This window comes from Rhinolophus sinicus, linkage group LG10, assembly GCF_036562045.2.
Source record: "Rhinolophus sinicus isolate RSC01 linkage group LG10, ASM3656204v1, whole genome shotgun sequence".
In the NCBI taxonomy this organism is placed as follows: Eukaryota; Metazoa; Chordata; class Mammalia; order Chiroptera; family Rhinolophidae; genus Rhinolophus; species Rhinolophus sinicus.
The window spans coordinates 90,394,327-90,417,282 of record NC_133759.1 but is presented as its reverse complement, the minus strand read 5'-3'; the positions used below and the strand labels follow the sequence as shown (position 1 = coordinate 90,417,282).

The 22,956-nt window shown below is 44.6% G+C and overlaps 1 protein-coding gene and 1 long non-coding RNA gene across 3 annotated transcripts in view; one reads left to right on the top strand and one right to left on the bottom strand.

The window, feature by feature from the left end:
* Window positions 1-22,956, bottom strand: part of LOC109457455 (uncharacterized) — a 611,744-nt gene that overhangs the window by 545,715 nt on the left and 43,073 nt on the right. Inside the window, exons 3-5 of the long non-coding RNA XR_012489845.1 lie at window positions 20,282-20,444; window positions 19,986-20,103; window positions 18,967-19,054 (exon numbers count right to left, since the gene is read on the bottom strand). This is a non-coding gene — a long non-coding RNA (uncharacterized LOC109457455). The remainder of the gene's footprint in view (window positions 1-18,966; window positions 19,055-19,985; window positions 20,104-20,281; window positions 20,445-22,956) is intronic.
* The window catches only part of GLRA1 (glycine receptor alpha 1), a 72,566-nt gene that overhangs the window by 12,860 nt on the left and 36,750 nt on the right, over window positions 1-22,956 (top strand). For both annotated transcript variants that reach the window (XM_019734343.2, XM_019734342.2), the window contains exons 2-3: window positions 17,015-17,142; window positions 22,612-22,679. In XM_019734343.2, the coding sequence (XP_019589902.1) occupies window positions 17,015-17,142; window positions 22,612-22,679 (196 nt within the window). The remainder of the gene's footprint in view (window positions 1-17,014; window positions 17,143-22,611; window positions 22,680-22,956) is intronic.

Below are 22,956 nucleotides of genomic sequence, written 5' to 3'. Positions count from 1 at the left end.
ATGCATCCAGTAAAACAGGATAATAGGACAGAGAAAGGTCCACTGGAGTCCACCCCAGGGCACCTACACTTTCACTTAACCATAGGGAGATGGGCACGTGGAAGAGGACGGTTCCTTTTTACTGATGAGGAAACAGAAACCCTGAGAGGAGCAGTGATTCATCTAAAGTCTCGAAGCCAGTAAGTGCCAAAGGCAGGTGGCCTCATTCCATGCAGAAGAGTCAAAAATATCCAGGACAAAAGACTAAATGGGAGAAAAAAGCAAATAGCAAAACAGTATGTATAACAGGATCCCATTTCTATTTTGTTAATGTTTTATTGCTTTCATAGAGGAAAAAAAAAAAAAAGCCTAGAGAAATAGACCCAAACTGTTTATAGTTGTTATTATCTCTTGAGAATGAGACTATGGGGGACTTTTATTTCCTACATTAAATATTTCAGTAATGCTAGAATGTTTTACAACAATATACATTACTTTTGAAAGCTGAAAAATAGATTTGAAAAAAAAAAAAAAAAAGAATGTCAGACAGTATAGGCACGCACACAAACAAATTTGGAGTCCACCTTAATAAAAGACAACCTGCACCAGGTGAGAAAAAGACATTTGGAGTGATCCGAACTGGTGTCTGGTTGATTAAAACAAGTAAAAACAAGCCTCGAGGCGGAGACTGCCTGGTGTGTTAGGAAGAATTTTCTAAGCAAATGGAAGTTGCTTTCCCACTGAAGTCATTGTGCTAGAAGTAAAATGTCATTGGAAAAGAGAAGGCCAGAGTTATAATAATACCAGGGTTTTTAGAAGAAGTGATGGATGGGACATATTTTCAAAAGAGAATAAGAAATAAAAAGGAAGGGGGGAAGAGAAGTGGGGGAGAAAGAGGGAGACAAGAAGAGTAATAAAGAGAGAAGAGCACTCAACTCAGTTCTGTTCTGGGTTCGGCCAAGAATTCACTGTGTGAGTCTCTTTCCTTCTCTGGACCACGGTATTCTCATCTGTAAAATGGGTGGGTGGACTGTACTAGACAACTTTAAAGATCTCTCTCAGCTCTGTCATTCTGGGATTCAGAAACCAACGAGGGAAAAGAAAGCATATAGAGGAGCAGAAGGGGAGAGAAACGGAGGTGGGAAGAAGCAAATGCTCAGGAGGAATGATGAAAGGAAGAAGAAACAAGAGGAGAAAGAAAGGAAGGCATTCCCCAAAGCAGATGGAGTCTGCTTATCTTGTTGAAAGAAGAGAAGGAAGGACTCTTGCATCAAGAATGACAACAACAAAAACTTTATCCTCAGGCAGCCGCTCCCCCGTCTCCCGCTGGTGGGGGCCATGGCTGATGTCTGAAGAACAGGCTCCTGGAAGGATGGAGGATGCTGCCTCGTTCTCCGTGTCTAAGTAGGAGAGCAGCCCCTCCTCCTGTGGGCCTGACAATGGACAACAGCGATTAGCATATTACCAGGCTCTGGAAGATGTCCTGGGGAAAAGACGAGAGAATTTGCCTAAGGGAGCTACAACTGCAACATTACCCTTTGTGCCCGTGAGGCCGCCATCTTGGGAACCACCAAATAGAAGATCCCAGGCCAGAAAGAATCTTCCAAGGTCATCTTCTCCAACCTCCTGCCTCTAAGCATCCCTTCCCTAGGCCGTGTGCCTAAGGATTTAGCCCCAAATGACACTCAGTCCTATTCTCTGATCTTTTCGTGGCCGTCGGAGCCATTCTAGACCGTGAGGCCCCTGTAGATGAAGACAATGCCTCCAAATGATGGATGATCCCCTGATCCTCATGGCACTGTGCTGGGCACACGTGGGCTCTTCAAACCCATCTGATAACTGATCAGTAGGGTGAAATGGTTCTAACCTCTCTCTCTCAGTAATGTGTAGTCAGCTGCTTAACATCTCAGTCTAAACACCCTTCCTTTTGTTTACTCCACTGCCCCAGTTCAAAGTCCAAGCTATCATTTGCCTGAGGGGACAGAACCTGGCAGATACCTTCCCCGCAGAAGTGAAGTAGAATACCCCTCTGCAGGTAATATCTCCAAATCTGGAATTGACCCCAACGAGGAGTGAATAGATAGTGTCACTATATAAACGAGAACCACAGGTACAAATACAACACCACAGATCATTGTCCGTGAACATATAATGAGCAACTTCAGATACCGGGTTCTTACCTAAGCAATTTTTCTGAATTATTTGACTCTTCCCAACAGTCCAGAAATTAGAATTAAGTGTTCCTAGTTTACAGATGAAGAAACAAGCTCAGAGAGGTTAAGCAACTTTCAAGGTCGTACAGACAAGTAGTCAGGTCACAATTCTAGCCTGCTCCTCAGGTGATTCACCGCAGAGCGTGCTACCAAGAGTTCAGCCTCTACGTGAACAGTTCCGCCGACAAGAAACTCGCCATCTCCTTAAGGAAGGCTCTTCCTTACTAGGTAGTTTTCATGGTCAAAATATTCTTTCTTCACATGTATCAGGGAGCCACCAACCTCTTTGAAAGTCCCATCTGCCTTCCCTAGGACAAGTCAGTGGGCTATACAAGGACCCTAAGTCATGGAATCAGAAAGATCTGATTCTATTCCTACCCTACCTCCTACTAGCCATCTAATTTTCAGCCAAGTCACTTCCGCCATCTGGGCCTCGGTTGCCTCATATGTACAATATGAACACAAGTAGGTACCGTGTTTTCCCGAAAATAAGACCTAATCGGACCATCAACTCTAATGTGTCTTTTGGAGCAAAAAGTAATATAAGACCCGGTCTTATTTTACTGTAATATAAGACTGGGTCTTAAATATAATATAATATAATATAATATAATATAATATAATATAATATAATATAATATAATATAATATAATATATACCGGGTCTTATACAAGTATTAATTTTTGCTCCAAAAGATACATTAGAGCTGACTGTCTGGCTACGTCTTATTTTGGGGAAACCGGGTACCTCATATAGAGTTTTGGAGAAAAAAAATAGTAATATTTGCAAAGGGCTTATCTCAGTGCCAAACAAATAGTAAATACTCAAGAACATTATTTTATTAAGTTGAATCCCTCTTCCCATGACAGCCCAACAGGGATTTGTGAAAAATGATCTAAGTCTTCTCTGAGCCAAACCCCACCGAGTTTTTAATTATTCTTTACAGGTCAATTTCAAGTTTGTTTACCAGCCCAGTTGTTCCTTTCTGGACCTGTTCCAATTTGTTAATGTCCCTCTTAAAATGCAGGACCTATGATGGAATATAACAAATTAGCCAAGATTTGAAGTACAGGCCACATCCAGCTTTTCCTGCCACCCCTGCCTCTTTCAGTCTTTAGATTTTTTTCTGAAGTTCTTCAGAATTACTAGGTGTAACCTGGCCAGGAATAAAGTGTTAGTGAAGACTGTATGACTCTTATCAATAGAAACTTTAATTTGTCTTTGTAATAAGGGCTAACATAACAAGTGGTCTCGATGGGCCTGCCACTGTATCAGCTCTTGATGTGTATTTTCTCTCTTCACCCCAACAATCCTAGTGGCACCATTATTCCCCTCATGTTACTGGTAAAGAAACAGATTTGAAGAGATTGAGTGTCTTGCCCGAGATGACACAGCTCTGTGGCAGAGTCAGAGTTGAGTCTACCATGCTAGCCTACCTCAAGCATGCATGGGACGTTTGGAATACGTAAGGACTTTCAGAACTAGAAAAATGGATGTGACACAAACAGAAGACATAGGCAGGGCAATTTAATTTTTTAAAAAATGGTATCACACAACGGTGGACTTCTGAACTACACGGCCACAAAGATCTCTCCTTCTCCCCTTTAGCACATTCCAATGGCTACGGCTTCTTGGGCACTATGAGGTTATGGAGAAAAAGGGTAAAGATAGACGCCAGAGTCTCTCTTCTAAGTCTCACCTTCTCCCCACTGTCCTCAGCCCTTGCTCCTCCCAGACTCCGCCTTATGAAGAATTAATTTTCAAAGAGGAGCCTAGCACTAGCCCTGCAGCGGGGAGGGGCTCCTTTACACTGGTAGAGCTTTTCTGCTTTAGAAATATTTATAACCTTTGACTCAGCAAAATTTTGCTTCTAGGATATGAACAGAGGTTTGTGACCGGGGGGGTTTTCACAGTATAATTCATAACAGCTAAAAATTGAAAATGATATAAATGCCCATCAATAGAGGGATAGCTAAATGAATGCTACTATAGCCACACACTGGCATATGCAGTCATTTATAATCATGTTTCTAAAGGTTTAACAACATGAGAAAATGCTCATTTAGAATCCTCAGTAAAAAAGCAGGAAACGAAACTGATTACAATCTATTAAGGGGGGGAAAAACCTAGAAGAAATTTACTAATATGTTAACAGCAGGTATCTAGATAATGGAATTTCCAGGTGGGTTTTATTTTTTGTTTTAAACCTTGTTGTATTTTTCCAATGTGCCTTTGTTGCTTTAATCATCAGAGAAAATTGTTATTTTTTTTTAAGGGTTGAAAGAATCTGGTCTGAGGGCAGCCAGCCAGCTTGTGAAGTACAGTTTTGCCACTGGACACTTTCCATCTGTCCAGAAGCCATTACTCCTCTGTTACCATCAGATCACCTTAATCCTATTGATTGAAATGCCAAAGTAATGCTATTAATTTACTACTTAATAGATAAATTCCTAAGAGCACAGCAGAAGGATTACCTGGGAGTCCTGGGTACTCCTCTAGGTGTGAGAGTGGGTGGTCCTTACAGATGCAAACACAAAGCACAAAGAAGGCTTTAGAAGCTCATAAACTTGTCCCCCGTCATAGAGCCCAGATCAACCAATTCTCTCTGAATCAATCGTATTGGACATTTACGCCAGATACCAAAGTATGCACTACAAAAAAATTATTTATTCCTCACAGTAACCTTATCAGTAGCAACTATTATGACCCCCATTTAACATATGCACAAACAAAGACAGGCAGGATAAGCAATTTGTCCAAGGTCACACAGCTAGTACTATGTTTCCCCGAAAATAAGACCTATCCGGACAATCAGCTCTAATGCATCTTTTGGAGCAAACATTAATATAAGACCTGGTCTTATTTTACTATAATATAAGACCGGGTCTTATATTGTAATATAATATAATGTAATATAATATAATCCGCGTCTTATACTATTTTTTGCTTCAAAAGACGCATTAGCACTGATAGTCTCACTAGGTCTTATTTTCTGGGAAACACAGTACCTGGCAGCCTGCATTTGATGACAGAGTCCATGGGCTTCACCCTGGAGCAAGCCCCTGTTGAGTCCAGAAATGGGTTCTTACTTGTGTAAGATCTTACGCTTTCTTCAAGATGGTTTCAAATAGTAATTTATAAGTTAGGATAGGAAGCATCTATACTCTATGGATACGGAAACTGATGTTGAAATATAGTATAGGACTCTCCCGAGATCACACAAGGAAAGGATCAGAGCCGGCAGAAGTGAAACCCAGGATTCCTGACTCCACAGCCACAGCGTATCTCATCCCATGGGTGGCTCCTCTTTGCCTCTGAGACGTGCAACAAGAAGCAAGAAGCAGTGGCAGTGGAACTCGGGCCTCCTGTTTGGTCCCCCGATGAGCTACAAAGAGGTGGCTCTGCTACAGGATCCTGAAGGTGCAGGATAAAAAGGAAATAAACCCCCAAAAGGTAAAGAAAGACTCAGCAATGACCCCGGTGATTCTTTGACCATTAGCCCGCCTTCACCCTAAAACCAGGAAGGGGCACGGGCCACAGCACCTTATCCTTCCCTAATCAATCATCCATCTATCTTCCTGTCACTCATTAAGTCCCACAGGTTTTACTCACACATCTTCTCTGTAAATGTTCTTTATGGAAGCTTATAGTAAAACCACAGAGCAGCAGGAATTTAAAACAATGCACATTTGAGTTGAGTGAGCTGTTTTAGCACATTCGAACAGCTGCTCCAAAACATATGCCAAAATTCTACCTCATTTGGATTCATGTATCAACTCTGCCATCAAAGCATCTTGACTACGTCATTTAACCTCTCCAAGCCTCAGTTTCCTCATCCTGTAAATAGACAAGAAATCGGTGCCTACCTCATAGAGTCACAGGGTACAGTAAAAAACATGCGTGGAAAAGTTCTGTGCGTGGCACCTAAAAAGTGCTCAATCATTCGTAGCAATTGCTATTATTGTTAGTCGATCTCTAAGTCAGTTTCCTCATCTATAAAATGGAAATGATCATCCCTACTGACATTGCAGAGTCATAATATACAGTCATGAACTTATAGCAGGTGCTCAGTAAATGTCTTGTTTTAATGCACGAGACGACCAGGACCCATAATCCTAAGACTTCTCTACCTACTTCTTCCCAAGACTTTCGTAACCTGCTAAAGTGAGACAAAAAAGTTCCACCCCACTGAGCACAGCTGCAGTTCTCTGTCGTAAGGGATTCGGGGAATCAAGGAGGGCTGTTTAGAACATTCTTAGAGGCTGAGCCTCTGCTTCCGCAAATTCCGTATTTACATACAAATACCCACTTCAGCGCTCCTAAACCCTCTCAAGTCACAGTTAAGTGTTCTATTTCTGAAGAGTAGTCATTCAGCTTATTAAAGGCAACTTCCGTTTTTAATCCAAGTTGCTCTTTCTACAATTAAAAGTCATTTTCCCCTTTAGTGCCCAGAAAGGACTGTTTACTTTCTCAACATTCACCTTTGAATCACACTCTCTTGGATGATTGAAGACCACACACATCCAAGGTCCACTCTTAAGAAAACCTGTTTTGTCCGGGATAAATGGCCCATCTTGCTGATGTGCTCCCTACGGGTTCATTGCAACCTGGCTTATTTTCCACTACAGGTTTGAACTAGTATAGACTTGGGAGGGGGAAGCGATATGTTTTTTCCAATAGGCGCAGGTATTCGAGCACTGACTTGTCTTCACATAGGTTTCCCTCTATTAGTTTGGGAGCTCTTGCAAAGTAAGGGCTATGACATATTCATTACTGATAGAGTTAAGAGAGCAGTCTGTGGGGTGAGGGGGACCTAGATAAGTTATTGAACCTCTATGAACCTCAGTTTCCTCATCAATAAAATGGGAGGTAACGATACCCATTCCATAGGATTATATTCAGGATTAAGTATTGCAGACAAAGCTCTTGGTGTAATGCCTGGTGTTTTATAACCACTCAGTAAGAGCTAGTTGTTATTATTTTATTATTTATATCCTGCTCAATCACCTAGTACAAGCTCTGACGTATAGCAGCACCCTGTAATCATTTTGGATAAATAAGTAAATAAATGAAGCAGCAAATTAATCCTATCTCCTATGAGATGATGATCGCCCCAAAAGTGCCTAGTGAATGGAAAAGGCTGACTGACCTGAGAAGGCAAAGAGTTTATTTCCACATGTGTAAAAGCACCGTGAACTTTTGCCATTCAAGCAACATGCAATGGGTAAAAGCAGGTCACATTTTAAAGATGAGTGAACTAAGATGGAGAGAAATAAAACGAGAGGCAAAGTGACTAGAGAGAAATTCTGAGGGACAATTTAATAAATAATCAAGAAGAGTTCGCCCACCCTCTTCCTGTCTTTGGGGAATACCTTGAAGACAGTCAAGCAGAAGATGCCCCAGACCAGACCTGCAGTCCCTGGTCATGTTATGGCTCTGCCATGTGAGACCCTGAGCAGGTCTCTTAACCTTGAGCCTCAATGTCACCACCAAGGCATGGAGATGCTGTCATGGGGATGGCATGGGGATCCAATGCAGTGATGGAGTGAGAAGTGCCATATAATTGAAAGTGTGATTGGTGCGAGAGTGGTCGTACGTTATTCTCAGCCCATCCTTTCGGGTTCCAAGAGCTCCATGGATTCTCACTTGCAGCTCCAGGGAATCACACAAACATTAATATCACAAACCAGAGCAGCTCCTCAGAGGGGCCTTGCAAATCTCTATCACTTGGAAGAGTCAGTAGAGTGTAATGGTTAATAGTGTGGGCTTTAGAGACCAGCGACTGGTGGGCTCTGCCTCAGCCAAATCTCTGAAAACGCAGGTGTCATCTATAGAGTGCAGCTAATCATGTCATTTTCATAGGATTGTTGGGAAGATTAAACACAGTAGCATATCCAAAGTACCCCGCCTGTAGTAAATACTAAGTGAATGGCAGCTATTACTATCATTAGTGAATATCATGTCTTTATCTGTTTTCATCCTATTCTTATTGCTCCTCAATATTTATATCACTATTTGAGGTCTTTGCGACCTCAAATGGCCAATCCCTGCTGATTAATGCAACCTCTATTTCCCAAAATATTTTGTCCAGAAGCCCTGAGCTCTATTCTCTGCAAAGACGTACTTTTCCAGGGAGATTTATCTGATTAAAAAGAAAGCTGCATTGAAGGTAATGAGAGCCATTTTCTCTCCTGTCCAACTCGTGGGATGCATGCTGATTACGCAGGGCCCGTTAAGGGCTTGGACTCAGGCAGAGTAAATCCCATTGGCCTGTTCGTCAGCCTCTGAAAAATCCCCCTGGTATCCTCACACTGTAACTCATCGTGGGGCCTACTTGATGCCCACAGGCTTGAGCCAAGACTTCTTTCACTGGAGAACCAGACTGGAGAATCACAAAGAAGGTCAGAGGCACAGGAAAATGTCCCCATGTGAGACATACGGGGACAGTTAGGGCAAAGTGAGGTCGCTGTTGCAGAATTATAATAAATGACCTAAGTCGGGAGAAATGGAGAGTTCATGCACAGACATAGGTTTGACCTAGTCCATGGGTTGGCATCATTCCATGGGGTTGGAGGGTTGTGGATACTCCTGAAAGAAGAGGGTGGCTTCTTCTGTTTTCCTGCCTTGGATTTTCCCAGTAGACCTCAGGTATTCTTCCCCAGGGACTGACCAAAGGTATCAGGGCCAGAATCTGGGGCTTTTTACTCCAATCAAATCAAATTAGCTGTGCCAAGTACCCGCACAGCTAAATTCAGCTTCTTCTGGGATGCAAGGTGTACATCACCTATTTAACAAATATTTATTGATCCCTGAGCATATGCCAGGCCCTGTGCTTCATGAAAATCTTATTTATTAAGAGCCTAGAACAAAGCTTGCAAAAGTCATTCTTTCAGGGTCTTGTCTACGTAACACACGATTGCCCCAATTCTGAGGGAAAGGAAGGTTGGAGAGCTGAAGGTTGAGCTTCAACCAGAAAACACCAAAGGTTGCCATGATTCCAGCCTTGAAGCATACACATGAAGGAGAAGAAAGTGAGGGGAAAAAAAGAAGAAAACATCGACATAATTTTAGTAAATACAGTGTGGTATGACAGAGTTAGATCAAGTCACGCATCTTAAGCCTTAATTTATTTGCAAAATGGAGACAGACATCCCTACCTCCTACCTCCCAGGCTGTTAGCAGGATAAAATGAGATAAAATATATAATGCTGCTTCTTGCCATCAAACAAGAAACATAAAAAGGAAGCTTTATGGAAGTAAAAAGACAGGCTATGAGCAATAGAGACTCCCTCTCCAGGTGAATACATTGGATTATCTACAGGAAATTCTACCCTTGACAGACTGGGTTTGAGGGTCTCTGATGCTGTAGCAGGGCCAGGACTAGGGTGAGGCAAGTGAGGCACCCAGGGCACAAAATTTAAGGAGGCACTCAGTCACAGGATCCTGTAAGTGCAGGGTTGCCACTTACACAACCCTGAGAGTGAGTGCCTCCTTAAATGTTGCTAGGTGCCTGGTTCTCATCTCCCTGCTGGCCCTGCCTTGTGGGAGATACTAAAATAAAGGAGGAGAGTTAGTGGACGGAATGCTAACCAGAAGAACAGACTGGAAGCAGTGATAGGGGGTATGAGAAATCCCTAGAGAAGCAGAGTTCCCTAGGGACAGGGGAAGAACCAGATGGAATTTGAAGGTTCCCTCCAGCTCCAAGGATCCAAGGTTGTATCTTACAGCAGAAGAGAATCATATTCAAATGCGTGTGCTTTTTACCCAGATAAAAGTTCCTTATAGGAAGTCGATATAGCTGGGGGTTGGGGGGTGGGGACAGGAGTGGGGAAATGTCTTGTTCCATAAGACCTTGGGAGAATTGGGCTCAGAGCATGCCAACTGTGACAGTCTGCTCCCAGGGGTGTTTAGCAGGTCATGGAGTGAGAGCAATGAAACATCAGGCACTCCCCAGTCAACCTAAACCCCTCACTGCAATCAGATAAAATCTGAATTGCACAGCTGGCCAGGGGAAGCCAGATGTTGATCTAAGGGGACAACCCAGGCAGAGCTGAGGGCGACCAGTGGGGCCCGAGTGGCAGTGCCTGCAAGTGCCTGGGTTGGGCCAGGGCCAGGAAACTGGTTCGGTCCACAAGGCTACACAGTGCCAGCCTCACTCAGCCCCACACGGCCCTCCCCACCACCTCTCCATTCCTTTCCTAAGAAGAGCCCACGGACAGAAGAAAGCTTTCTCCCCAAATACACAACGTGGACGATGGCAAATGGTAGGTCTTTCTAAACGTGCACAGAGATTTAATTAATAACTCTCAGAAAAATTATGATTCATGCCCCTACCTCCCCCCAAATACTGCCTTCTTTTTCTGAACCACCACACTAGTCCAATTATGCCACCTAGGCTGGGTAGCAGCCTCGTGTAATTGTTTATGTACCTAATCTATTGTATCTGCCGAACTATAAACAATGAAAGGCCGAAGGCCATGCATCAACAAAATGATGACTGATTGTAACTCCATGCTAGGCACTGAACAAGACACACACCAACCCTGCCCACTGCGGAGGCAGTGACACATTTATCTGCATCTCCCCCACAGTGCTTTATGCATATAGTGGGTGCTTAATACGTCAGAAGGATCAGAGGCCACGACTCCACAATCTAGTCACTTGGCACAGACTGGTGATCCATCCTGCTTCCCTTCCCTGCTGGGCTGGGCCCCAGAACCCTTCTCTGGACAGCCACCACTAGTTGAATGGAGTGGGCACTCGAGGTAAAACTGTTTACTACACCTGATCTAACCCAAAACCACCATTTCACAGAAGAAGAAACTTAGGGCCAGCTAAGAAAAAGAATTAGCCCAAGACCACCCAGAAACTTAGAGATAGAGCCAAGACTACACGTGGGTTTTCCAGCCCCCACCTTAATGTTTTGTCCTCTATTCCACCATGACCTTCAAAATTGTGTATTAAGTAAATGCCCATGAACACATAGAGCTGACCTTCAATGACCTTGACGAGTTGACCAGGTACTTTCTACACAGAATAAACACCAGCTCATCAGACCACCTCCCTGTCAAGATATTCTGACCCCAGAGGACAAGTTGCCTGGAAACCGATGGGCACCCACTGTTTAGAGGTGCCTTTGGAAGACACATTTCTCCAGTTTGGGCAGGACACAATTCAGTCCAACCAGAAACAAATGAGAAATCAGAATGGATTATTTTACTGTAAAGGGATTGGAAAGGGAGATTCTTCCCTTTACTTTCAGACCCACCTGGTTGCTACTCCCAACCCCGCAGACTCAATGCTCCATCCTCACCTCTTATTCTCTCGCTCTCTCCTCCCTTCTCTCCCCACTTCACACACACACACACACACACACACACACACACACACTAAATGTCTCAGGTCGCCAAGTCCTCTCTCACCTCTGGACTTTACACATTCTGTTCCTTCTACCCAAAACACTCTTCCGCCCTATTTCTTCCAGGCCAACTCCATAGCCAACATTCACATTTAAGCGCTTTATGCATATAGTGGGTGCTTAATAAATGGCAAAAGCCACTTTCTCCATAGCCTCCTGGAAAGCCCCGCTCTTCCAAGTGCAGTGGGGGGCCCGCCCTCTGTGTTCGCTGAATTCCTCGGCTCCAGCACTGGCCACACCTCACACACCTCCACTCTCACACTTCCCTCTTCTTTCATCCTCCCCACCCCTCTCCTGTCCCCTCTCAATCTGCACCTCCAACATCCTCTTGCAGCCCTGTGCGTCCCTCCCTTGGTTACCCTCAGCCTCTTAGTCTCTCTTCTGCCCCTCACCTTGACTTTCCCACCACCGACCTCCTGACTTCTCTGCCCGTAGTGAACTGAGGAGATGGAACTGATGAGAGGACACTCTGCTAACCCAGAATGGTTTTGGGGGTGTGGTGCCATGCAGGGTGCAATTGAAACTGTTTTTCCCCAGCACCATTGCTACTCCAGCTCATTTGAAATTCAGATTGACAGCTCCACATTGATTCCCTATTTCCAACTGATGTTGCAACAGGAGAATGAGAATCTGAGCATTGATCTGGCCTTTTTTCCAACAAATCCCTGAAAAACGAGTTGTTCCATTGGAGAGAAATCTTGATAGTAGATGGGGAAGAACCAAGACACAAACACATCCACATTTCCCCAAAGGACTCCAGACAAATTCAAATCCCACACCAGATATGTAAAAAAGAAAAGAAAAAGGAGGGAATATTACAGACTAATAAAATGATTTAGGGCCGGAGGGATTCTTAGAGATTATTCTAATCCCCTCCTTTTATAGTTTGGGAAACTGAAAGGCAAGAGGGAAGCGACCCACAAAGGTCACACAGCACCCACTTCACCTGTCACCCTTCCTCCAACCCCACTCCTGGAAATTTCCATGGTCTCCATCATTAGGAGTCAAAACCGAGGTCCTTTAGATACCAAAGTCTCCTGGTGTGACAAATCCCCTAATGAAAAGGTGATAGATAGTTTAACTCTCTGTCTAGTCAGTGCAGCTATCACCATAAGCCTTCTCTGTGAGGGCCAGAACACTTGGTCCCAGAAGACCTCACTGTCTTTCTGGAAATTACTATTAATCACACCTGTCTAAACCAAGTCTGATTCACTACATTACATTGCAATAATCCCTGAAGCAATTTGCACCATTTCCAAATACTTGTATAGGGTCAGCAAATCCTAACAATCAAACGTTTCATTTCTCGGCTCCATTCCTAGCTTCTCTGTCCAATAGCTCGGAGTCTATAAGCAGACAGTTAAGTTCACTGGAGGGTCGTGATTCTAAATGTGCATCGGATCGGGGTCGCCGTGGTGCATATTTCCTCTACACAGACGCACAGAGCACAGGTTTATTATTGAAGGGCCTTGAATTCATTCTGTGCAAAATGTCTAAATATAGACAGATGGGTACAATGATTGTCAGGTGGAGGGGCGTGGCTATTTTGACATTAAAATGGAGCCTTCATATTTGACAAAGAATTAGGGAAATTTTGGCTGAGGGCAGTAAGAGATGGGGAATGATTTGGGGTGGTTTACACACAATAACAGAGAATTATTATTGAACCAATTCTCTTTCAGTGCTTCTCATTATCTCAAGGAGAAAGGCTCCATTAGGTGTTAATGTGTCTCTGACACCTTTCCAACCCACTGAACTTAGGGCAGGCCTCAGGCTCAGAACACTGGCAATCCACAGCATCTAGCGAGAATTTTCAACTCTTCTCTTTTTGTTTTGTTTTCATTGTAGTCACTACTGTGGTTATTTTTATTACGGCGAGTAATACTGGTTGTTTTCACTTGTGAGTAGTGAAATACAAAATTCCCTTTTAAAAGGGGGTCAGTTTAAAGGGAGCGAGGCAATTTAAGGACAAATTTCAAGTGAATGATAGTAGAGGTGGTGTAGAAATGGCAAAAAGTGTGAAAGTGATACCCAAGAAACTACTGGTACATGATACATGGGAGAGTCTGGACTACAGAGTCTCAAAATTTCAAAGAATTCTGCTGCTGTCAATCACCTGACAAAACAGAGGAGCATTTGGTAAGTCACAACTATTTCTTCCCCATTTTTAAGTGTGGGAAACTTTAAGTTGTGTATATCAGGATTGCTGGAAGTCAGACACATGTTTTGATCTTCTTGGATGTAACAGTATATAACGAGCTTCAAAAACAAACAGTAATAATAGCAACTATTGTGATTTCTACTCCTCACAAGTTACAAAAGGCTTTCCCATACAGGGTAGCATTTGAGTGAGGCAACACTTGAAAACCTGTGCTCTGATTCCTTCTCTCCTTCAAGTGCTGTGTGACCTGAGGCCAGATACTTAACCTGTTAGAGTCTCCATTCTCTCCCGTTCAGCTCACCCTGCCAGGGTTTTTACTGCAAACGCCTTGCTGCAGACATGGGAGCTCAGGGAACCAGAGGACTCTTCAGCTGTGCGGAGGGTTCAGATATTAAATGGCACATTCTGCTAATAGCAAATGGGAAGAGGTAATTTGGGGCAAATTCATTCTCTCACTGCACCACCTAATAGGATTCAGGCTTATGAAAGAGGCCTAAAGGCCAAGAGACCGCTTGTGCTCCAGTAAGCACGGGAAGGGAGTGCTGTGTTCCCAAATCTTATTATCTGAGAGGAGGGGTTGGGCAGAAAACAGGAGCTTATGAAAGCGTCGTACCTGCCACTCCTGGAGAGGTTCTAGAAGTGAATTATGGCAGCAGAAAAGTCATAAATCACCAGTTGCATGCCTGTGGTCCCCTTTGCTCACACTAGTGCCACCCAGCCGCCATGAGTCTGGGGCTGAATGGAGAAAAGGCTGGAAATGTGGTACTTACTACCTGTTGGCCATGGAAGGCATCTGGCAGGACTTCCCCACCACGTGGGGTCCATGGTGCAGCTGAAAGCTCAGTGAAAACCCAAGTCCAGACTGGTTCTGAACTGCTTCACACACACACACAGCAAGGCAAGGGCAAGATGATATATTGAATGACTGTTCTATTCAAAGAATTGGCGTGTGTGTGTGTGTGTGTGTGTGTGTTTTCCTTTTTAATCTGTGCTCTTTGTGCAAAACTAATTTGATATATGAGGTAACTAAAGTTCAGAGAGGTTAAGTAACTTCCCCAAGGTCACACAGCTAGTAAATAACTGAAATAGCATTGATTCCAAATCATCTGTTCTTTTCACTGTTTTGGAATTATTGTATTTTACATCTCACAGCACATTTCAGAAACACACACATGCAATATACACACCATATACATACACCCACAAAGGCATTTTGCACATTCACACACTTACCCCATGTATATATATACCTCACATATACACACAACAGTGTCCACACAGAACATCACACTTAACAGCACACTTTCCCATGAACACAGATATTCACATTTTTCACATACAAATCTATGTAACACAATTCACTATTGATCCACAAACACCCCATGCACACCCTAATCTCCACACACATCCACCCACCTGTACATATAACACGCACACGCATCACACCTAGAAACCTACCCACATCACAGAAACTCACAGACATCCATAGTCACACACATAAAACCAGTAAAATGCATCTGCCCTTCCTCCTGCCAATCAAAACTAGCTCTTCTGTATATACTTAAGGGACCTTCAGATTACTAAGCAGGAGTGTCTAGATAATCCTGGCATATCTTTTGAATCTTCAAAGGAACACCGGATTGCTTTCAGTATTTTTTCATTCCTGGGTATAATAGTCTATTTATTTTTAAATTGTTAATATATATATATGCATATATGCATATTTACGAGTATCCTACTCATCAGGATATTTGATTAATTACAGTAGCTATTATTCATGCATTCATTCATGCACTGTGCAATTACTGAGCACCAATTATGTTTGAGACACCACGGTAGCACAGTAGGAGATTAAAAGAACAAACAAACAATAAATAAGAACACTGTGATTCCTGGTCTTAAAACACAAACACAAGTAACTACATTACAAGACATTTCGGCCAGAACCTGGCGAGTGAGGGGTATGAGAGGAGAAAGGGACGAGGAAGTAAGATGGCTCAGAAGCGTCTGATCCTAGAGAATGGGAAAAGGTTGGTGCCATCTGGGGAAGCAGTGGTCTGGAGAAGCAAGTCAGGGAAGGAAGCTGTGGTGTTCCGCTCGGGAGAGGCATCCGAGGCACAGGCAGAGGAAATGAGGAAAGGGACTCCAGGCAGAAGCCAGCACAGAGACACAGATTTGAGGGTCTTCCATTAGAGGTGCTCTGTTACACCGCTACAACTGGTGAGATCAGAAAAGGAGCCAAGGAGACGAATGAGAGAGGTGGGCAGCGAATCCTTGGGGCACAATGTCCTCCTTGGCAACACACGTGTCTCTCTACACGTCCTTCCTCCAAAGTACCAGCCTCAGCACACGCGACAGAGTGCACCAGCTCCCAGCTAACTCCTGGACATAGTTTCGGGACTGGGAAAACTCAACTGCACAAAACAATGCAAATGATTGTCCTTCAACCGTTCACTTTCCGATCCTGACTCTTCTAGAAGTGTGCGTGCCTTTGAGAGTGTGGCAGGGGAGGGCCACTGTTAGACATCAGTAATTCACAGGAATGCACTGTGTGCAGTGGGAATGGGGGATCGGTCCCTCCACCAGCTGTGCCTCACTTTTCCCAACTGAGCATTTTCTAAAGTGTTTCATGTGAGGCTGGTCCCATAAGTGGAGGCATCTAACCTTGTTCAAGTGTCGGAGAAGACCGCAGATAAAGATGCCTGATTAAACTTGTGTTCCCAAATGCATTTGACTTGGGCAACTTCTTTTTCTTTCTTTCTTTCTTTTTTTTTCCCCCCCATTAGTGACTGATTCTGAGAGAAACTTTGGGGAAAGCCTGGACTATTATTTGATCTCTAAGATTCTTCCTGGTTGTGCTGTTCCATGGACCTGCGTAAGAGAGTGCAGGCACCCAAAACACAGGACTGGGCCTAGCGGGCGGTTAACGCTTCAGTCTCCTCTCCCAGGGAGACAGACAGACAAGTATGATTGCTCACATCCCCAGAGCTGCAGCCTTAAAAGAGTCAGCAGCTTCTCAGCAGCACTCAGACACTTAGATGCCTGCCAGGATCCCACACTGGCTGCTATTTGGGCTGGATAAACAATTTAGCCTGGGTCTTACATCATTAAGAACACATATTACCTATTTCTCAAGCTAGGAACACTCTAGTGGTTCTACAGGGGCTGGGCAAGGCTGGGATCTGACCACAGCATGGGAAAAGGCCCTTGTTAACCCTCTGCTTTCCTCTCTCCCTTATTAGCCTTGCTGCTTCTAAGGAGGCTGAAGCTGCCCGCTCCGCGCCCAAGCCTATGTCTCCCTCGGATTTCCTGGATAAGCTAATGGGGAGAACCTCTGGATATGACGCCAGGATCAGGCCCAATTTTAAAGGTAGAGAAAACTTTCCTTCCAGATCCCCAGGGATCAGCTTTCCTAGATTAAGAAGCAAGCAGCATGGTATTGGATACAAGTGGTAAATACATGGTAGGAGTCCCATGACTCCTTCTTCTGCCCAAGGCAGACATTATTAATCAATTCAGTCTGCTACCTGACCCAGCCCAAGCAAACAAAGCCTCAGAATCCAACCCAACAGTACCTCTGGTCGCCAGGAGTCAGTATGTGAATTAAAACCTATTTGCTACCTCTAGTATAATGGACAGAGAGACAAACGTAGAATGTAAAGAAATGAGTTCCAGTTTGGGTTCAAGTACAAACCTACTCTCTGAGCATGGATAATCCTCTTCCTTTCTCTGAGCCTCAGTTTCCTCATCTCTGCAGTGATGGACATGGCTGTCTCTGGGGTCTTTAAACCATGCTTCATGGAGCTACAGGGCTCCCACCATGGGCCCCAAAAGGGAGAAGCAGAGGGCACAATGGGCAAGCCTACTCACTTTGTCCCCCATTTCTCCCCCAAGCAGCTCCATTTTTATCTGTTTTAGATAATAGGGTTCCAACTGAAATTCATCTGCTGAACACTTCCCAGGAATTAACAAGTAATTTTAAAACTTTCTAGTCTAAATCAGAGTCACAGTTTCAAATGCTACAGGGATTAGGTAGATAACTTAAATGAGTGAGGGGAGCCGAGAATAAGGCAATAGGAAATGGTAGGGACTATGGACAAATAGAGATGCAGAGCCGGCAGCCTCTCCTTAGCCCCAGCCCACAGTTACCCTCCAGGAATGTGGACCCCATGTTGCCAGATCATCCAGTATTCCAAGGGGAGCCAGAAATCAAGATTTATGCAAAATGTCCTGATTCCTAAAACATGTAAATTCAAACAAAACATGTCTGTGAGTCAGACATGCCCTGTGGGTAGCCAATTTACAAACACTCATCAAAGTGACCTGGGAAGTTTCTTTCAGCTCTCACAGTCCTCTGAGATCCCCGTGTCTATAACAAGAGGGGACCGGTTCCCTTTGTCCATTGATGCCTTAGGAAGTTGTAACTATGGCAAACTGCTGAGCAGAATTCTGCACATGGAGTCTTTAGGACCTCCTCAGGGACCTGTGCACTTGGACCTTCCTCCCAGCACCCCTGCAAAAATCTTATTTCAAGGACCCTCTGCCAGCATCCTAATCAATTTTGATTCCAGATGCCCTTCCTCACTGTTCCTTTTGGCTCAAGTCCAAGACCAAACAAGGAATGTGACAGCTGGTAACAGCTTCCTAATATTTGCTCACTTTGCCCCCTATTCTCAGAGTGCTCTGCAAATAGAAAACTGTCAGGGAGATGCACTGAGGTTTGTGTTTGGGCCCACCTCCCACCCATTTACCTTGAGGCTCCTTTGCTCCCCTAGCACCTCGCTCCTGAGGCCACATCTTTCCAGCATCATTAGAATGTCCTTGGTCCCCTCAAGGACAGGTAAATCAGGACCAAGTTGGCTGTCATAGTCCACTAAGCCCAGACCCTTCACCAGGGTCACAATCTCAAACATTCAGAGGGACCAGGCAGGCATGGCACATGAGTGAAGCAAGATGAAGACAAGAAAACTAGAAAGCACAGGGCTAATCTAAGGACAGCCAGCCACTTCTCAGCTCCTACAGTAAGCTGCCAGGGAAGAGGAACGCAGGCCCTGGGCAGCAGGCCTTCCAAGATAAGACTGGAGTCTGGGGTTTGGTGAAATCTTCCAAGTTGGCAGCTAAACCACATGTTTTAGAAACACCATTGGACAAATCAAACACATTCAAGAACTGACCACCAGGTTGTATCCCCTACCTTCTCGCAGTTGTCAGGAATCCCAGCCCACCGCGCCCCCTGGTGGACTCTGTCAGAACTCCATCCTGAGTGCCATGGTCTTGCTCTCCTGAGAAAGGAGGGACTCGTTTGTTGAAGGTGCATGCCTCCAGGGTTAGTTGTCTACTGTGCACACCACTGTACTTGGCATATAAAAGGCCCTTCATAAACCTTTCATAAATGAATAGATGAGCAGATGAACCAACAAATAAGGCTTAGAGCAGTTAAATGACTTTCCCAAGTCACGCTGTCAAGGCGGTAGGGACTTTAACCCAGCGAGCTACTCTGACTCACTTCTCTGCCTAATGCCAGTCATGTATTTGTTTATTTGCTTATTCACTCATTTATTGACTTACTTACTTAGCAGTGGACATTTTTAAGAAATAAAATTTCACCCAGACTATAAACCCGTTGAATTAGGGCCCTCCCTCTCCCCACTCTGAGAACCTTATTCCAAACACTTGGGCCCCAAATCTATAGAACTAAATCATCTCTTAGTCCTCTCCCAAAACCGCACTGTCTCTAACGCCTCCGGTCCCCTCCGAGTCCTGCTCTGAGCAGGTGCAGCTTCCTGGAACCCCACCCAGGAGCTGGGAAGCAAGGTTTCCCAACCCCCACCGCCCCCCACCCCGGGGTGAGGCCTAAAACACGGGCCTGAGGGGTTCTCTTGCCCGTGAGCCCCACGGCCTCTTTGCACGTCCACCCAGGCACCAATCACATCCCTGAGAGCCCCCACACAAACCACAGTCTGTACTCCTGATAAGGCCCCTGTAGCCTCAACGCAATAGGAAGAGGCCTGCGTTATTTGTAAACTCCAGAGGGATTAATTAATGACTCAGCAGTTTTCTTCAAGAACCAGAAATTTTACCTGCTCCTGACTCTCCTGAAGATAGGGGTCGCCAGGAACAGCAGGCTGGGTCTACAGAACACAGCGGCAATGCAAATTGTAATATGGAAGGAAAAGAACGCTCAAATTGGATTCTAGAACTCCCACCACTTACCTGATACATATGACCCAGAGTAAATCATTTGATGTATCTGGGCCTCTGTTTCTGCATTTGTAAAATGACCCAGTAGGACAAGCCCCTTCCAGCTCTGTACTCTGTAGCCTCTCTAAGACTTTGTGTAGGTAATGGTTCCCAGGATTCAGGGCACAGCCTGATGCAAACACATACACAAAAGCAAAATTAAACTTTAATATTTAATGAAATATATACATTATCCTGCTGCCAAAAGCAGCCAGATTGTAATTTTCTCGAGGATAATTTAATTTCAGATTTATGTCAATGAATCTCACCTCCCCATGGGGTCCTTCCGGCTGGCGTCCTCTCACACACATAAATCAGGATCTAATTTATGTGGGAGTCATAGCGCCACACACTTGCAGGGCTTGGGTGGGAACGCTGTGCACGTCCTTCCAGGCATGGGTAGTAACTTTGGGGCATCTTGATGATATGAGGCTAGATGAAAAGAAAAACCTGGGTCTGAGTCTAAATGAGAAAAAAAACCTATGGGCCTTTTCCAGGTGGAAGTGACAAGAAGGCACATTTCCACTCAGTACCAGGAAAGTTTTTAGCAGACGGAGCTATCCAACTATGGAAAGGACTGCTCAAAACAAAACGAGTTCCCCACTACGGCAGGTGTTCAAGCACTGGGCCTTGAAGGGGTAGCTGGTCTATAGCAGCGGTTCCCAAACCTGCCTGTGCAGAAAAATCACCCAGATAGCTCATTAAAATATAGACTCTGGGCTAATCTCCAGAGATTTGGGTTCACTGGGTTTGGGGTTGGGCCGAGCGATCTGCCGTTTAACTGGTTCCCCGGGTAATGCTACTGCAGAGAGCCTTGTCTGCACACCAATGAGAGAAGAAATTGATTAGGTGACCTTGAAGAAAATTTCCAGCCCTGAAATCCTCTAACCTTGTAATTCCAATGGATAGCCTCCATGATGGAATTCCAAACCACTAGAGCTCAGACTGACTACCCAGATCAAGAGCTACTGTCCGAAATGGATGGGGAAATTGCGACCCAGAATAAGGAAGGGGCATGCCTGAGGTAAAATAGCCAGTGAGAGCTGGAGCTCTGCCGGAAATGGAGGGATCCTGGTACTCTCTTGGCGAGAAAACCTAGATTCTCACAAGGTTGAGTCCCTTCCTACACACAAAGATTTCTGAAAACAAGGAAATCATGGCTGAGTGTGGGTGAAATGCTTGGGCTACTTTTGCAAGAGGGACAGAGAGGAGTTGGTAACAGGGCATGAAGATATCTGCTTCTTTCTTTCCATAATCAGAAAACTGGGGTTCGAGTCCTGGCTCTACAACTTGCCAGCGAAACAAGCCCAGGGGAGTTGCTAAGACTCTCTGTGCTCCACTCATTCAGTAAGGACAGAAACTTGACCTTGCCCAACTTAGGACGTCACAGGGACCAAGAAAACAGACCTGAAAAAATTCACAAATTGCACATTGCAATCTCCATGTGCAGGATTATGACCTATTACATCTTCCCTACCTCCAAGGTCAGCTCAAGGTCATCACTTTCATGAAGTCTTCCCTAATCCCTTGCTTTCCAGAACCTCTCTTGTACCTGGTCTCCTACTGCTTATAACACTCTTACCCATGACCTCACATTCCTCTGGATATTTTATGCCGGCCCTCTTGTCAGCTTGCGTGGAGGAAGTCCAGTGCTTAAAATCCTAGATTCCGCCACTGTGTGACTGAGCATGCCACTTTCTTTCTCTGAACCTCCTTCCTACAAGGGTAGCTATTAAGACTACCAGCTTTGGAATTAGATAAATCTGAATTCAAACTCTGGTTTGACCCTTTACTAGCTGTGTAGCTGTGGACAAATAACCTCTCTGAGCCTCTGTTTCCTCATCTGTAAAACTGAGGTAATAACCAGATCCTCTCATGGAGTTGTTGAGAGGATGGCATGAGATCGTGTTAGTAGCACTCTCAGCACAGCAGCAAACCCTGTACAGCTCAGTAAATGCTTCACTGCTATAATTCATAGTATAAAATGAAGAGATTGGGCTTCCGCTTGGTGGAGGTCCCTTTAGTAATATGATTCTAAAGAGCAAGTATTCCTCCACTTCTTTCTTATCCTTTGCAGTAGGATTCAAAAAGCTTGCCTGGAAAGTATTTAACAAAGACTTATGGACTTCCCTTGAGGTTCCCTCTGGATTCCTCAGCTGGTAATTCCCATCAACGCCCTTTCAGGCAATCGTTCTTGGTTCATAAGTTCAAGGCAAGAAACTTACTGTTCTTTGCGATTCCCAAGATGGCCTCCAAATGTTGTAGCCGTAAACACATTTCAGCCACAAATTAGAAGGCAGCCGATGGGGTTTGGGGAAGGGATTTCAACCATATGGCAGGATGATGAATCATCCTGTGTTAATGAAAGTACATCTCGGCTCAGTCTCTGGTGCTCTGTACCAGGTGCTCACTTGGGGACAGGGAATCTGGCACAGTGATATGACTGGGAGTCCCAGCTGCTCGGGGGTTGGGTGGAGGGAAGGAAGGGGCTCCTCACTAAGGAGGATCCACCCCTGAAGTCAGTGTTCCAGGGATGGGTCCTATCCTGTGGGTTTCTTCATGGTCATGGAACTAAACAGGGATCTCTCTTGATTGGCAGGCCCCCCAGTGAACGTGAGCTGCAACATTTTCATCAACAGCTTTGGTTCCATTGCTGAGACAACTATGGTGAGTGAGTCAAAACACAAACTGCTCTTTTGTGCTGGGGGATCTCTCTCTCCCTGAAACACTTACCCTCCGCCTTGGTCTTCCCCAAGGAGGAGGGGAATCTGGTGTGTTTTCAGGTCTCCTGTGGTATACCATGAGACTTGGACATTTTTACTATCTTACTCAATGTTTTGTTTTGTTTTTATTTTTTGTGTGTGTGTTTTTTAAAGTTATTGGGGTGACAATTGATAGTAAAATTACATAGATTTCAGGTGTACAATTCTGTATTACATCATCT